At 50.0% G+C, this 17,819-nt stretch overlaps 1 protein-coding gene across 7 annotated transcripts in view; it reads left to right on the top strand.

The window, feature by feature from the left end:
* Nucleotides 1–17,819, top strand: part of NAE1 (NEDD8 activating enzyme E1 subunit 1) — a 976,013-nt gene that overhangs the window by 274,555 nt on the left and 683,639 nt on the right. For all 7 annotated transcript variants that reach the window (XM_069653211.1, XM_069653219.1, XM_069653249.1 and 4 more), the window contains one exon: nucleotides 7,225–7,334. In XM_069653211.1, coding sequence (XP_069509312.1) covers nucleotides 7,225–7,334 — 110 coding nt within the window. The remainder of the gene's footprint in view (nucleotides 1–7,224; nucleotides 7,335–17,819) is intronic.

The raw sequence follows: 17,819 nt of genomic DNA, 5'->3' as shown, positions 1-17,819 counted from the left end.
CGGGACCCCGTGGGGAACTGAGGGAGGGGAGCAGACCTTGGGAATGGGCCTCTGGGAGGGCGGGGTAGGAGAAGGAGGGCGCTGTGCGGCCTTGTGGGAGGGGGGCATCTGTGCGGGGCTCCCCAGGGGAAGGGGGACAAAATTCGGGGGAGGAGGGGTGACCCTACTTGGGCCATCTACATTCTATTTTCTTCAGGGGGTGGTGGTCTATAGGGCTGCGTTCGGAGCCAGGGGGACGGAGTTAAACATGTTGGATCAAGCTGCAATGGGACTAGTTGGGAGGACAAGGGGGTGGGAGGAAACTGTTGGGGGGAGTTTCAGTTTAAGCCCGAAGTTGGGGATTCCAGGCGGGGGGTTAGGGATGGGGACCAGGTGGGGGTAGGGGCCCATATGTATATCTGGGTAGGTCGGGCACTCTGGGGGAACAGCGGGGGGGTCGGGAAGGTCGCTGAGAGGAGGGTTCGCTGGGGCTGGATATCTCCTTATTTCGGTTTCAAGTGGCTGAATGTGAGAGGACTAAATTCTCCTCTCAAAAGGGCGAAACTAGAACACTTCACCCGAACGCATGCTCCAGATGTCCTGGCCCTACAGGAGACTCACTTGTTGTGCGTAGATCAATGCCGTCTGCGCCTGAGGGGCTACTTGCAGGTTCTATTTGCGTCAGGTCCTTTAAAGAAGGGGGGGGGGGTGGCGGTGGCATTCAGGAGTGGCATGGATTTTAGAATCCAGGATACTCTGAGGGATAAAAACAAGAGGTTTGTCATGGTGAGGGGGGAATGCATGGGGGCCACCTACACGATCGCCTCGGTGTATGGTCCAAACGTGGGGCAAGATAACTTTATGAAGGAGACACTGACTACGTTGGGAGAGTTTGCAAGAGGGCAGGTCATTTTAATGGGTGATTTCAACCTGGCCTGGGACAAGAGGTTAGATCGGACGCAGCATGCGGGTGGGGGGGGGGTTGCTTCCCCGCGGCTGAAAGAGTGATTCAAGGAGGCAGGTTTGAGAGATGTGTGGCGGGTATTAAGAGGGGAGGAAGAGTGGTTTACTTATCTCTCGGATGTACATCGAACTCAATCCCGGATTGATTATATTTGGGTGTCGGCCAGTTTATTGGGGGGGGGGTGGAGGGGGTAGAGGCCAGCCCTATGGGAATCGCCGACCACAAGGCGGTGCAAATGAATATGCGGTTGGGCAGGAGTAGGCCGGGGGTTTGGAGGTGGCACTTTCCTGGGGACCTCCTGAGGGATAAGGTGATTAGGGAAGACATAGGTAACAACATCAAAGCCTTCTTTGTCAGAAACAATGAGACTGACACGAGTCTCAGCACGAGATGGGACGCATTCAAAGCCACGTTGAGGGGGCACCTCATCGCCCTTAAGGCAGAGAGGACTAGACAACTACGGCTGTTAGAGGCCCAGTTGGAGGACAAGGTGGAGGCTGCGAGGGTCAGGCTCAAAGGGGACCCCTCAAGGAAAGGATACAGGGAGTACAGGCTATCTGAGGGGCAATTGAGACTCCTTAGGACTAAGAAAGCGGAGGGTGCGTTATTGAGGGTCAGACAGAAGCTATATGCGAAGGCCAACAAGGCGGACTCGCTGCTGGCGTGCTTACTGAGGGGCATCGGAGAACGAAACGCGATAGCTGCCCTGAGGGGGAAAAGGGGGGAGAGGATCACCGGTTCGGAGGAAATCAGGGACCGTCTAACCGGGTTCTATGAAGCCCTGTACACATCCCAGGGCCCCATCAATCAGTTGCAGGAGAAGTTCTTGGATGGCCTGCCTATGCCGCGTCTGTCCGGGGAAGTGAGGGAGGACCTGGGAAGGCCAATCACAGAGGATGAGGGTGCGGGCTGTCATTGCTACCCTCCCTGCCAACAAAGCTCCGTGTCCTGATGGCTTCCCGGTCTCCTTTTACAAGTCTTATTATGCCATATTGGTCCCACACCTAACTCAACTCTTGGGCGGTATCACCCCTTCCATGGAGGAGGCTAAAATGACTCTGATGCATAAGGTGGGCAAGGAACCAGAGGAATGTACCTCGTATAGGCCTATCGCTCTTATAAACTCTGACGCAAAGATTTACACCAAAATTTTGGCTAAGCATCTAGAGGCTCATCTATCTGAGCTGATCCAACAGGATCAGTCTGGATTCGTGCGGGGACGACACACAGCCGATAATATCAGGAGAGTCGCCCATTTGGTCGAAAAGGTACAGAAGACCCCCACTCCGGCGATTCTTTTAGCCTTGGATGCCGAGAAGGCGTTTTGACCGGGTGGAGTGGTCCTTTCTGTTCCGGGTGATGGAGTGAGCGGATCTAGGGCGTAAGTTTATCGATATGATTCGTGCGAATTATTGAGCCCCCTCCGCGCGGCTGCTTATTAATGGCGCAATGTCCCGGCCCTTTAAGCTCGGACGTGGCACGAAACAGGGGTGCCCCCTATCCCCGCTTTTGTTCGCCTTATATCTTGAGCCCCTGCTTGTGGCAATTCGGGAAGCAAAGGATATCCAGGGAATCCCCTTTGGAGGGACGCAGCATAAGGTGGGGGCTTTCGCCGATGACATGCTTTTTACCCTGACAAACCCATCAGTGTTGTTGGAGGGATGCACAACTTTGTTGTCCACCTTTGGGGAGGTCTCTGGCCCGAGGGTGAACGTGCATAAGTCCGAAATCATGAACTTGTCGCTGCAGGGTGACGAGTTAAGGGCCCTGAAGGCCTCTTCTCAGTTCAAGTGGAGTCCTGGTGGGATTCGGTATCTGGGGGTCTGGGTTACTCCTCGGCTGTCGGGATGGTACGGAGCGAACTATATCCCTGCTCTCGCATCCGTTAAAAGGGACCTTAGGAAGTGGGGTACTCTAAAGATATTGTGGTTGGGAAGGGGGGCGGCACTAAAGATGGTGACTCTCCTGCGCTTACGCTACCTCTTTCAGGCGGTCCCGTTACCCGTTCCCGCATCCTTTTTCAAGGAGCTGGACAGGGCAGCGAAGGAATTAATCTGGGCGGGCAGGATGCCGCGCTTGGCAAAAAGACTCCGGACATCCTCCAAGGGGGCGGGGGGCTTAGCATTACCGGACTTTAGGCGCTACTACGAAGCGGCACAGCTCAGGGTGATCCGTGAGTGGTTCTCTGAGGAATACAACAAACATTGGGTCAGGATGGATAGAGCGGTGGCGCATCACCACTTGGGTGAGGCACTCTGGCTCCCCTGCAGGTTGAGGCCGGCTCACTTGTACTTAAGTGTCATAACCAAGGGACTGGTTGATATCTGGGAGAGGGCGGTGGAGAAGTTGGGGATCAGTACTTTCCTGTTGCCTTTCACCCCCATTTTTAACAATGGCGACTTTGCCCCTGGGATGGAGCAGGGGGCCTTTCGGAAATGCGAATGTGAGGGGTTTTTTCGGGGGCAGGAAGTGAAATCGTTTGAGGACTACAAGCGGGAGTTCGGGGTGGGCGAAGCAGAGCGACTTCAATATTACCAGATCAGGCACTGGGTGTTGTCCGGGGAGATCAGGAGCGCGGCAACGCAGGGTTTGACTCAGTTTGAACGGTTCCTGTTGACAAACGAGGGATCCAAGGGGCTGATATCAAATATATATAAGCTTCTAGGAAGCGCTGGCCCCACTATAAAGTGGCCGTACATGAATAGATGTGAGGGGAACCTGGGGAGGGAGATGGAATGGGAGAGGCTCTGGAATTTGATCCCGAAGGTGGCTAAGGCGACCCAGCTACAGGAGGCCTGGTATAAGTACCTAATGGGTTGGCATTATACTCCAGCGCGCCTCCGGGCAATTTTCTCAACAGCTTCTGGGGCATGTTGGAGGGGCTGCGGGGAGGAGAGTACAGAAGCCCATATTTGGTGGGATTGTCCCAGCATTAGCCCCTTTTGTAAGAGTATCTCTTGCGCACTGGATCAGGCATTCGGAATAGGCATGGGTCAAGACCCCCGCAAGGTTCTGTTGGGAAGGTGGAGGGAGTCGGGGAGGGGGGGAAGGGGGTGGACCGCGCAAGGCGAAGGTAGTTTTCATCCTGACGGCTATGTCTCTCCTTGCCCAAAGGTGGAAAAGCTCATTGATCCCAACAGAGCAGGACTGGTTGAGGAAACTGTGGGCGATTGTAGCATTGGAATGGGCTACGTTCGCGGCCGCTGACAATTTGAGCCGATTTGCCGCGGAATGGGGAGGAACTTTGGACTTCTTGAAGGGCGCGTTCCGGGAGCAATGGCGCCCTCACAGACTGAGACTCCTGGACCTGTTTCTTTAATCGTTGGAAGGGAAGGGGAGGGGAGGGAGGGAGGGGGGAGGGGGAGGGGGTTTGAGGAGTTATGGGCTCCCCAGGGGGGGTGGGAGGGGGGGGGTTAGTCTGTTGGTTTTTTCTGTATTATTAAAAACAATAAAGAGAAGTTTTTTTTTAAAAAAAGGAATATTTGTCACTAACAAATCGGGAAGGTTGGCATGTATGCTGAAAGTGCTGCATCTGGTGGTACATTTACAATGGTTTCCTCTTTTCTAGTTCTGGATTTTTCATTTACTGTTCCTATGGAAATGGCGTTGGGTGCTCCTAGCCCTTTCCTAGGTGGAAGATCTTGAATCCCTCCATGATGTGCGTGGCTTATAGTCGTGCTATTATGTAAGCACTGAGCTTTGATTTCCTGATTTCGCCCTTGTGCTGGAATTGTTTGTATTGTGATTTCCTGTGTGCTAGCACTGGAAATCGCTTCAAGGTGTGCTCTTGTAGTTCTGTGAGCACTTAGCATCTCTTTCACCAAACTGCCATCCTTTTTTGTTTGCCTTACTACATCATCCATCACATTAAGAAAGTTAAGGGTGGTTTTAAAAAAAAGTACAACTCCAAAATGGATTGCAATTGCTCCTTTAAAACGACACCAATAGACTAAGGATATTGCTCTAAATTCTTTTTTTTAAACTGTATGCTTTCACTCTGTTCACTCCGCAAGTCTGTAGCCTCCCCCACTTGATTGAGATATCAACAGAGTTCTTGTAGACTTCCCTGCTCTGCTTGCCTTCTCCGGTAGGATGTAACCTGTCCAGATTGCCTATTATAGATTGTGCTATCCCCTTGTCACTTTTATCTACTTCTGGATTCTGTTCCCGGAAAGAACTTGTCTCCAAATTTGAGTTACTGGAAGCTCCTTGATGGGGAATAATCAGCCCTGAATGTGTGATATCTGTTTTCCTGTGCTCTAACGGTAATCCTATTGGATTCGGGGAGGTGGCACCCTCAGTATCAAGCCATTCTTTAAACACAACTGCTATTTGGGGCAGGGATGGGGCCAAGCATTGCTTGTAACCTCATTTTCTTCTCCACATCTGATAAATCTTTTCCTCTTATTTCCCAGAGATCCCATGAAGCTAAGAGTCAAGAAGGGCTTGTATTTGCTTGTTTTTTAGTAGATATTTTTCCCCCAAGCTTCCTCAACCTGGTAATAGCTTTCCGCTTTACCATTGTAGCGCTAAAAAGAAGTTTCCTTAATGTTGTATATTCCCAGCGGTGGCGTCTAGGCCCCTATAATATCCTTAAGTGTAAGATCTCTTTTCCCTATGATTACTACCACGGCTAAACGACTGTGTTCGCACCTTTGCGTACAAATATATAGAAAAAACAGACCAAATTAGAATATTAGGGGATTGGGGCAAGGCACACCACGACAGATTGAGGGTTAATCATAGTTCACCCCCGACTCGCGCCTACTCATCTCCTTGCACCTGTTATAATGATGGCCAGAACTGGTGAAGTGAAGTTCTCCTCTGGCTCGCCCATGCTTTAAAATGCCAGAGGAGACTACAGAGGCTGTAAAGCCATACAACCTGTCAGACTACCCCGGGGATGAAGTAGCAGCAATTAATTACTACAAGCGGCCCACGGCCATTAGAAGACCTCCCTTAAGGTGATCATCTCTGTGTCACCCTTAACAAGTCCAGTTTTTCACCATGGAAAAGGAGGCAAGCAGCTCATTATGCCGAGAAGCAAACACATTGGTTTCCCACACGCAGGTGCGATATAGTTGTCTGACTGGATACACCTCCCCCCACTTCCGTATTCTCTAGTGGTTCAAATTTACCTGCTCAAGGCAAACCACACTGGTCTGGTAGTCTTCTGTGCACCCCTCAGCACCTAACAGCGCACAATAGCATCACCCTTAGCTGCATCCGACTTCGCCGCACAGGGTCTCTTGACCCAGCTTTAATGCTCATGCTCCTGCGCTATGTCTAAGAGGACCGATGCCAACACCAGCGGCTTCTCTCAGCACTGTGCTCCCTTCATGGTTTCCTTCACGGGAGAGGGTCTCCCAACCCAGCTTTAATGCTTGCCCTATGTGTAAGGGGGTGGTGCCAACACCAGTGGCTTCTCCCAGCACTGGGCATCCTTCTCTGCCTCAACGGGAGAGGGTCTCCCGACCCAGCTAATGATCGTGCTCCTTCGCTACATGTAGGTGGGGGAGCTCAACAACGACGGGTTCTCTCAGCACTAGAGGATTCTCACTGCGCTTCCTTCACAGGAGAGGGTCTCTCAACCCTACCTGGAAGGGGGCGAGGCCAGCACCAGCGGCTTCTCTCAGCACTGCACTCCCTTCTCATCTTCCTAGCCCATGTCGAATTTAGCAATGGAGACTGATCACAGGTTTTTTCTTAGCCCAAGTAGAGTTTACCTTCACGTCCCTTAAACCAATATGTGTTGTAATCACTGTACGGCAAAAATCAGTTGCCTAGGAGGCATCCCTGGGACTGGGGAGCCTTATGGGCAACCCAGGACTTAAGTAAAGGAAAGAGTTGCAAGGGCAGGAGAAGTTGAGAAGTCCCTCTGGTCACTGGAAATGTCAGTGATCCAAAATATAAAAGGGGGGATGGGAAAATGTTTAAGGGCCCTAGAAAGTCACCCTGTAATCCCCAAAAATAGGAATTCTGTCTTAACAGTAACTAATCTTTCTCCCCAGTCTTGCTACTTGGCCGCGTGCACTTGTTCTTTAATTATAGCAACCAGTGTTCTTCCAGCTTATGTCACTATGCTTTTCGTTCATAATTGGTCATGATAAGTTTATCTTTTCTTGTTTGTTTTTATTCAAATCTGAACTTTTATTTTCTTTCAGAGTGTATTGCTTATTTCTACTGTAGACATCTAAGAGTTTGCCTTACTTTCTTAGAAGACTTTTACTGCTTATATATTTGTTTCAGTTTTGATTTATTCTGTGTGTTTTAAATTGCAGCACCCTGATGCGTTTAGCAGAAGTTCTCTGGGACTCCAATATTCCATTTTTAGTTTGTCGAACCTATGGATTGGTTGGCTACTTGAGGATCGTAGTGAAAGAGCATACCGGTAAGCAGAATTTTGTTCCATATAATTGTAAACCTATTTTATGGTTTGGAATGTGTCAGATATCCAAAGAAGATTGAATTGATTGTTTATTTGTATAGCGCCCATACCCAATGTGTTTCAAAGCGCTTCAAGGAGGGAGGGGACATGGGAAAATACAATTACATTCTTACAAGTCCTTGAAACAATTCAGAATGTGAAAAATAACTAACATAATCAGCCTGGCAACATTTCAGATAGTACAAGTGCAAGGAACAGTTAAGGAGGAGAGGGGAAGGGAAAATGAGACAAAAACAAGCAGTAACATTACTATGCCGAACGACAATTGATGTAGTGCATGAATATTAACAAGAGGGAGGGATAGGGGTGGAGGAGGGTATGTGGTGAGGGAAAAGGAGAGGGAAAAGGAGAGGAACAGAACAAGCGACTATCATACTAGTTCAGACGACGATTCAGAATAGTGCTGAGGGGGGAAGTGGGAGGAGAAGACAAGGAGGGAAGGGGGAGACAGACAAGCTGCTATCAGAGGTCACAGAACAAATGATAAGAGTAAGTGCTAATGGACATAAAAAGGGGGGGAGAGGGCAAGGTGACTGCGAAAGACAGGCAGCTTCGATTACTATGCCTGACGGCAATTGGGGTAGTGCCAGATTTTAACAAGACGAGCGGAGGGATGGGGTCGAGAGGGTGTCATGATCACTGCTTCCAAGGAGCCAGGACCAGCCCAACGTCCTTGGAAGCAGGCCCCTAATCCTAAACCTAGGCACCAGCCGGTCCCCACTGGGACCTTTTGGACCTTGTCCTGGCGCCGGTGGCACCAGGCTCATCAAAGCCATCGGTCCCGGCACTGGAAGCGCCGGGCTCATAATATGAGTGAAGATGCTTGGGTGGACTTACCTGCAGTAGACCATGCTGCTTACTTACCAGCTACATAGGAATCCTCTGTAAGCCGGAACTATTTTCTTACCTGGGTGGGGCAAGCTCCACGCCCTGGATACAACACTGGAACTCTTCTGGAACAGGAACTCTTTTCTTACCTAGGCGGGGCCGTGGAGGAAGATGCCTCATCACTCCTAGGCTATTTAAACCACACCCTATTGATGAAGCGTGCTTCGCGTTATTCTGCATCTGCAGCAGAACGCTCACCGAGTCTGTTCCAGCTTTTCTTCTTCCGATCCTGTACCTGCAAGAACAATACTTACCATTCCAGTATCCAGTCTTCAGCAGCGCCTGTAAAAGACAAGAAACAACAGGTTAGCACGGCGACTTCACATGCAACGCATTCCTTACCTGGTCCATCGGCAGCGACCATTTCTTCACGCTGCACCTCCGCCTGTGGAGACAAAAGCATAGTTATTACTTACCGGCAATCCGCGAATTCCGGATGTTTTCAACGCTGCAACCCAGCATCTGAAAGACAAAAGAAGAGACATTAGACAGGTATTTACTTACGCCCATCGCGCTCGCCACAATAGAGCGCCTGCAACTACTCCGGCGTTTTCCAGCATCTCTTCAGCACGAACTCACAGCTGTAAAGGAAAGAGACAGTTAAAGCGCTTGCATTTACTTACGCATTTCCAAGCGCTTCTTTCCAAGGCTCTGGCTCCAGCTTTGGTTCTCTTCATTCCATCTTCTAACACAAGAGCCCTGCAAAACAAATAGAAGAAAGCATTATTCCGAGCCCTGTTCAATACTTACTTACGTGTCCACGCACCTAAAGACTATATGGACTAAAAGGTGTCCGGAAACTCACCGCTCGTGCTGTTAACGGCGGTTGCGATCCTCCGATGTTAAGAGGCCTACGTTTCACCCAGTGAAGGAACTGGCAACGGCACCCTGCACCAGACGCAGATGGAGAGTCCAGCATTCACCTATCTAAGGTGAGCACGTTGACCTGGGGGCTCTACGGAGAAGCTTAGAAGAGAGAGAGAGAGAGAAGGACACTCAACTGCCCAGATCTTTAACCCCATATATTCTTTCACCTGCAGAAATCTCACCCTTCGAGTTCGACACACAGTGCGAAGAGGCTCAGCCCCAGAAGCCAATCGAGTCCTGCACATCACTTTTCGAGTCGCAGACACCTTCCTGCCTAGACCAGCGCCTCCGTGGGAATCAGGTGAGCGTTACAGAGGGCAGGTGGATGCGAAAGACAGGAGGCTACAATTACTATGCCTGACGGCAATTGAAGTAGTGCTGGACTTTAAAAAGAGGAGGGGACGGGTGGGGTGGAGAAGAGTTCAGGTGGCTGTGAAAGACTGGTGGCTCGGATTACTATACCTGACGTCAATTGAGGTAGTGCTGGAACTTAACAGGAGGAGAGAAGGGGTGGGGAGGAGGGAATAGGGTAGGTAAGGAGGGAAAAGAGGTGAGGAGGAGGGGAAGGGCAAAACAAGCGACAACGTGCACGGTCCGAAGACCTATCATGTTATGCTAGAGGCGAGGGGAAGGAGAAGAACAAAAGGAGGCGGTGGGACATAGACGTGCAACCATCATACAGGACATACACTAGACAAGTATGTAATGTCACAAGTGCTGGAGAAGGAGAGGGGGAGAAGGAGGTAAGCAAAACAACATCAAGGGAGAACAAAAGGGGGCTGGGGGTCGCACAACCCATCACAGGGGGGAAGGGGAGGACGCAAACCATTCAGGGGGGGGCAAAGACACTCACAGGGTCCTGGCGGGGGGCACAAAGACACTCGCTGGCGGCCTGTGGGTGTGGGGCGTTCACATAGACACTCACGGGGGCGGCAATGCGGCATACCGTGGTGGACAGGGGTAGACGGGGCCTTAGGATCAGGCCTTGCGAGGAGGGCTGACCAAGCCTGCCGGCCTCCTGATAGGCTGAGATGTAGAAGGCCACAGCCAATCCTGGCCCCTCTGCAGCACCAGCCGGAGCACTCCAGTGCTCAACAAAGGGCACAGCCATCTTGAAATGGCAAAAACAGCAAAGAACGAATAGGAGCGCACAAACATTTCATTATGGAATGGAGCGTTGATAGGGCTTAAAGTACAAATTGTCATGAATGTTCGATGTTGAAGCCTATCATTCGAAAGCGTACCTTAGATTCCAAACGAAAAGCAATCGGTGCACCGCACACTGCTACAGGGGGTGCGGGGGGAGCTGCCAACCATAATGGATGTGCACCAGGCGCACTGAGGGGCTTCAGGAGGTGGCAGAGGTCAGCATCTACAGCCGCTCCGGTGGACAACACACGAGAGAAATGAAACAAAGGGGGAACACCATTGAAGACTAGGAACTATGGCAGTCTGTACAGCTACCATCCAGAACCTCAACTGAATTTAGTAAATGTGCCCGGGCTGCAAAGTCTATTGTCATGGGCACCTCCAAATTAAAACAATTATTTAGATGGTACCTTAGTTGTCAGCATGATATCTGTGAGGTTTCTGAATTAATGTAAGGGGTAGTGTTTTGCCTGTTCTATCCTTCCTGTTGAGCATTTATCAAATCAATGTGTGCCTGATATGGCAGCAACAGGCAAAACCTTATTGGATGTATCCTCACAATCTACACAATGTTTCATCTCGTAGTTTTCTTCCTGCAAGTATTCATCCAATCAGGTTTTGCTTGGCATGAGCCAGTCATGCAAAACCGTATTGTATAAACGCTGGAGACCACTGCCCCACTCCTGATTGCATCTCTGTGATCTCCAGTCTTACAGCCTTGCCAGAAGCAGTGTTTGGAACTTTGTTGGATACCTACTGCTGACGTAGTGAGTTTGTGTCCTCCTTACCCCTCGAGGAGGAATTCCTCCTCCCTTTGCCTCTGTCCTCTGGGACGAATCCCTCAGCGGGAGCCACCCCCTTTGGGACTAGGGAGGTGAGCTGGCTACAAATAAAATCCCCTTGGAAACAGGGTAAGCAGGATCCGTCTGAAGGTGATTCCCCATTATGGGACAGGAAAGCTAATCAGTCCAGTCTCACCCCAGACACTAACACCTTTATGGGGTATGTAGGAGCTCTGATATATGAGATATCCCCATGACCTTTTTTACAATGGCTTAGTTGGCTTCTGACCCAAACCTTAGCAAGCGCTCATGAAGACAGCAGAGAGACATGACCAGTCCCCAGTGGAGCATCATTTGAAGACCCAATCAAGAAAGAGATTCTGTGAAGCCTGCAGATTAACCCAGAGAGAAAGCCAGGCACTGCATCCCACCTAGCGGCATGACCAAGTTGCCGCACGGATGAGGAACAGGGATCGTCCTGTGCGGCCATGAGAACAGAGTATCATAGAAGGCCAATGTATAGTCAGGTGGAGAAGTTGCCTACAGATCCCTGCGCTGAGCAATTGGGAGAGGAGAGCCCACGCCGGCCGACTGTCATGATCACTGCTTCCAAGGAGCCAGGACCAGCCCAACGTCCTTGGAAGCAGGCCCCTAACCCTAATCCTAGGCACCAGCCGGTCCCTACTGGGACCTTTTGGACCTTGTCCTGGCGCCGGTGGCACCAGGCTCATCAAAACCATCGGTCCCGGCACTGGAAGCGCCGGGCTCATAATTGGTGTGAAAGTGCTTGGGTGGACTTACCTGCAGCAGACCATGCTGCTTACTTACCAGCCACTTAGAAGCCCTCTGTGAACAGGAACTACTTTCTTACCTGGGTGGGGCAGCTCCACTCCCTGGATACAGCACTGGAACTCTTCTGGAAACTGGAACTCTTTTCTTACCTAGGCGGGGCCGTGGAAGAAGACGCCTCATCACTCCAAGGCTATTTAAACCACACCCGAAAGATGAAACGTGCTTCGCGTTATTCTGCATCTGCAGCAGAACGCTCACCGAGTCTGTTCCAGCCTTTCTTCTTTCGATCCTGAACCTGCAAGAATTATACTTACCATTCCTATATCCAGTCATCATCAGCACCTGCAAAAGACAAGAAACAACAGGTTAGCAAGGCAACCTTTACACGCAGTGCTTACTCACCTGATCCATCGGCAGCGGCCGTGTCTTCACGCTGCACCTTCGCCTGCAAAGACAAAAGCATTGTTATACTTACCGGCACGCCGTGAATTCCGGATTTCTTCATTCTGCATCGCCGCCTGTGAAGACAAAGTATTGTTACAACTTACTGGAATTCCGCGGACTCCGGTGCTGCAAACCAACATCTGAAAGACAAAAGAAAAGACATTAAGCAGGTATTTACTTACGCCCATCACACTCGTCGCAATAAAACGCCTGCAAATACTCCGGCGTCTCTTTAACACGAACTAAGCTGCAAGGAAAGAGACAGTTAGAGCGCTTGCCATACTTACGAATTTCCAGGCGCTTCACTCCATCTTCCATCTCAAGAGTCCTGCAATACATAAGGGAAAAGCATTATACAGAGTCTTCAATATTAACGTGTCACGCATTTAAAGACTATAAAGACAAAAGGTGTCCAGAAACTCACCGCTCGTGCAGATAACGACGGTAACCATCCTCTGAAGTCAAGAGGCCTATGTTTCACCAGTGAAGGACTGGCAACGGCACCCTGCATCAGACGCAGATGGAGAGCCCAGCATTCACCTATCTAAGGTGAGCACGTTGACCTGGGGGCTCTACGAAAAAGCTGGGAAGAGAGAGAGAGGGAGAGAGAGAGAGAGAGAGAGAGAGAGGGACATTCAACAACCCAGACCATTAACCCCCATATTCTTTCACCTGCAGAAACCTCACTCTTCGAGTTCGACACACAGTGCGAAGAGGTTCGACCCCAGAAGCTAATCGAGTCCTGCACATCACTTTTCGAGTCACAGACACCTTCCTGCCAAGACCCGCGCCTCCGTGGGAATCAGGTGAGCGTTACACCGACTCAGTCCAGTCAACGAGTCATGCATGCAGCTCTGCAGCGAGAGAAGCACCAGGCAGTCTACACACCCCTCCCAGGGAGCACCACTCATTAGAAGCAGGTACACAGTGGCTCCAGAGGAACGAGGGCCAGGTGGCAAGGAGAGAAACCCTGGAGTGAGGAAAGAACGAAAGAACCCCCGAAGATCCTTCTTGAGATTTACTCTGCGCGCCAAACCAGGTTTGGTCCCTTTGTTCGTTTTGTCTTGGCGGCGTTCACGAGTTAAGCCCGCCTCTGGCTCCAGTATGTCTGGCAGGGGCAGGAAGTGAGGGAGGTGCCCGAAACCCCGTGCTTAATCCCCTTGGTTACAGGAATGCACCCAAAGGTGATTGGCCAGCTGGCTGTCCGGCAAGGACAGCCACCCTGCTGTGTGATTGACAGCTAGGCTGGAATGAATGGGAGAAACTTGCTTAAAAGGCTAGGCTTTTTGGCTTGGAAGGCAGAGTCGACCCCTGGATGAAGGAATCCGAAGAAGAACTTGGAAGAGACACCTGCTGCAACTCCTTGACCATTGGTTTGCCCGGTGAAGTCCTGCTGCTGTGCTGAAGCTCCGAATTCGCCTCGACTAGAGAAGCCCCGCAAGGACGACTTCTCCCTTTGAGTTGGTGGGACCAGCCAACTCCAACGTAAGCTTGTCTGGACATCCTCTCGAAACTGGTTGCATTTCCACTGTTGCTGGAACCGAAGAGCCAGGGGGAGGAACACCAGATTGTGTGTGTTGCTTTTAAGTTGGGCCCGAGCACTAGGAAGATCCTCTGGACTTACTGACCAAGCCTGAACCACCTCAACAGAGTGCTGTACCCAAGAAGCAAGGAAAGTCTGAAGTGGTATCCGAGAACCGCAGTTTTACTATTTGCGGTTAGACGCGAGGAGCTGAAACACTGAAGAACCGCTGAATTGAAGTTTGCCCATTGCTGCTGCTGACCTTCCCATTGCAGAGCAGGAGTCCCCTTACGTCCTCCCTCTTATCCCCACGACTGAGGCTCAGGAACAACAGGATCTTACATACATTGCTCCCTTCTGAAGAAGGCTTTACAACTGACTGTGAAATAAATGAATAATTGTTTATCAAGAAACCTTGAGTGTAAGTGTTTATTTGAATAACTGCTACTGTGAAGCTCTGTGTCACAACATTACTGCTCACATTGACCCCTCTTGAGATGAGCCTTGCTGCTCGACCACACTACCAACCTGTGTAGTTCAGACTTATACCAAAGTTTGGGTCCCTATTGCCAGGAGGTCAAGGTTGTTGTAGTGCACCCAAAGGGTACTGCATACAACCTTGCCTAACAGTGGGGAAAAGAATAGAAGAACCCTGGGGCATTGAGAAAGACAGAGAAACCCAGAGTGGGGAGATAGCAGAGAAGGATCAGAGCGGGGAGTAAGGAAGAGGCAAACCCCAGAGTTGGGAAATACAAAGGGATGAGCCCCAGCTTGGGGAGTGAGAAGGAATAGAGCCCCAGAGTGCCGAAAGGAGCAAAGTACCCCAGATTGGGGAATGGAGCCCCAACGGGAGAAGGACTTTGAGACTCATACATTTGAAGGAGAATGCAGAGGGAAAGGGAGATAAGGTGGGAGTTCCAGGACGGCCTCCAGCATTGCCCAAACTATTTAAACTCGAACTATGAACCTAGGCAAGGGCCTATAGTAAAGGGACAAATGGGTGGGGGTCGGAAGCCATCCCTTTTATTGGGCAATGTCCCAAACATGTCCTGGTTGTAGTTGTGTTTTTCCTCTTGGAGGTAGGGAAAGAAACTAGATTGCAAAAAGGATTCTGGACAGAGCACTTCATTTATGTAAGATATCCAATGAGCACCCTTTTACTTTTTTTCTTTTGTTTAAAGTAGGGCTTGAAGCATTAGGCTTAGGGAATAGTTAGGCCTTTTACGTTGAAGAAAGAATAAAATAATGCAGAGGTGATGCCTCCTTTGAATCTCCTGATTCTGACCTACTGCAAGTGGTGTCAGAGCTAGGATTTCCTCAACCTGACACAGGGTTCACCCACATGTTAGTGAAAAGATTAGACCCCAGAGCTAGACTCCCTGAAATAGCTACACCTCAGTCTATTGGGTTTGGCGTTTAGCCTGGTAGAGGTAGAAATCCCTACCCAAGAAGGGAGACTAATATTTACAGGCTTACCCATTTCTCTGCCGATACGGTGCTATGTTCGATTGGCAAACAAGTCTATGTTGGCTTGGAAAAACTCCTGTAGCAGCTGGGGTCATCGACCCAGACTATAGGATGGGAAGTGAAGGTAGTGTTATATGTTGCGGGGGCCCACAGCTGCAGAATTAAACCTGCCGAATCCATAGCTTAGGGAACACTAGAGCAAGCTCTGAGCCCTCATCTACAAGAGGTTGGATAGCTCTCCACCACCAAGAGGGGAAACCTACGGTGTGGGCAGGCGAGCTGCTTTGCCCAGAGGAACTATTCGAATCTGCCCGAAGCCTTCATATGAGTTATATCTGAAGAAAAAGGGACAAGCAAAGGGACTTTCCTTTCTTACCAAAAGGGGTTGCTTATATAGAGGCTATGTAGAGGGAGACGGGACACAGGACACAGAAGAGCCAACTGGTTATCCCTCGGAATCACTGAAAAATTGTGTGGAACTAGCCCATTCCCATTTGACAACTGGACATCAAGGGATAGCGAAAACCCAGGACTAAGTTCTTAGAAAATGTGATCGGCCAGGTGGCTATGCCGATGACAAAAACCTGTTTTGCCTCATGCGAAATATGTCAAAAGGCCTCCACTACCCCAAGGCCCCTTGCAGCCCTTCCTTGTTATTGTTTTCCCCTAATTGACATGTATATTGTGGGACCTCTTGAGTCTTGTAAATTGGGAACAAATACATTCTACTGATCCTTGGCTAGGCTATATGATACTCCAAGGCTTTTCCCATGAGAAACAACACTACCTGGCATATGCTGAAATATCTAATTCCCTTTCTATCGAGGGTGGGATTCCCTAACGGAAACCTGACCAACAAAGGCACAATGTTCATGTCCCGCCTGATGCAGGAAGTGAAAGCAATGCTCATCATTCAAACACTATGGATCTCTGTGAACCAATCACAAATAGTCAGCCTAGTGGAGTGTTTTAATCAGACCTTAAAACGTATGCTTGGGTAACTGGTGGAGACTGATGGCAAGAACTGGGACTTTATGATACTGTGAGCCGTGTTTGCCATACGGAAAAGACTCCTCAATCATCACTAAGGTATTCCCCCTTTTGAGTTGTTATACGGTAGGGAACTCCGGAATGTGCTTCATGTGTTTTGAGAAACTTGGAAAGAGAGAGAAGATGATCTGTAGCCGATATCCCAGGCTGCTGCCAAACCTAAGTCCCACATGAAGCTGGTGAGAGATATTGTCAACACCCACATATCCAAAGCTCAGGAACATCAAAAGGAACACTATGCTCATAAGGCGATTGCTAGATACTTTTCAGTTGGTGACCAGGTATTTGTGTTACTGCCCACTGTTAGGGTGATATATCATTTCTATGCTTCATCCCCTCTTTTAGTGAGGCCCCCAGCACTTTTGCTGGACTTCTGGACCTTTTTCTTTTAATCCTGAATGAGTGCAGTGTTTTTCCACTTGTTCATTCATGTGGGCTTTGTCTTTTGGAACTCTATTCTTTGTAATTTACCTGTACTATGGAGCCTTTTGGCTCCATAACTCTTAAAGGCATCTGTATTGTACTACTGCAGCACACAGATCCTTATGGGCAGTGTTGCTGGGGACCCTTTAAGATCCTTTTTATATCCTCAAGTAACTACAGTTCGAAGGGATTGTGTCCTCCGATGTATTCCTTATCTTGATAGATCATCTCCAGCTTGCTGGCATCGAATTTTTTTTTTCAGTAGAGGGCGCTGCGCATCGACGTCCCTCGAGCCGATGTCCCTCGACAGCCTCCATATCGGCGCAGACGTCATCATGCGTATAAATAGACTCATGCAGCGTCCGTTGCTCAGTTCCGTTTTTCCACGCTTCGTGGGCCTCGGAATAGCGTTGCTCAGTTCGTTAGTCAGATATATTCTTCATTATTCCTCGAGAATACCAACACTTACTCGATGGCTTCCTCATCCGAACCGACGACTCCACGGTCCGGCTTCAAAAAATGTCGAGACTGTGGAAAGAAAATGTCGTTGACAGATCCTCACAGGATCTGTTTGGGGTGCCTGGGATCGGGGCACCAATGTTCGGAGTGCGAGGACTGCATGTCCATAACGGCGAAAGCCTTGAAGGAGCGTAAGGGGAAGCTTGTGAGAGGTAAGACAGTTAAAACTCCTTCGAAAGTTTCCTCGGCAGAGTCGAGACATTCGTCTCCACGCCGACGCAGGAAACATTCTCGTTCTAGGTCTCGAAGCAGTTCCCACCACTCTTCGAGATCCAAGCATTCGAGTAAGAGACGTCGAAGATCCCCTTCCTCGTCTTCTTCCGTTGCCCCGAAAATAGTCACCTGCCCCACAAAACATAGCTCTCAGGCTGAGTGGGAGGAATTCCGTAACAGGATGCTTAGCATCTTCGAGAAAGCGGCCTCGACCCCCTCGAAGACAGCTGAGGGTGATACCCTGGGTGAAAGACCCGAAAAATGTAAACGCTGCGAGTCGTTGCACCCGGCGAAATAAACTACTTGAGAGCG

The sequence above is a fragment of the Ambystoma mexicanum genome, chromosome 1p (assembly GCF_040938575.1).
Source record: "Ambystoma mexicanum isolate Mex_15411 chromosome 1p, UKY_AmexF1_1, whole genome shotgun sequence".
Taxonomy (NCBI): Eukaryota; Metazoa; Chordata; class Amphibia; order Caudata; family Ambystomatidae; genus Ambystoma; species Ambystoma mexicanum.
The sequence above is the reverse complement of the archived record's forward strand: the minus strand, read 5'-3'. Positions and strand labels throughout refer to the sequence as shown.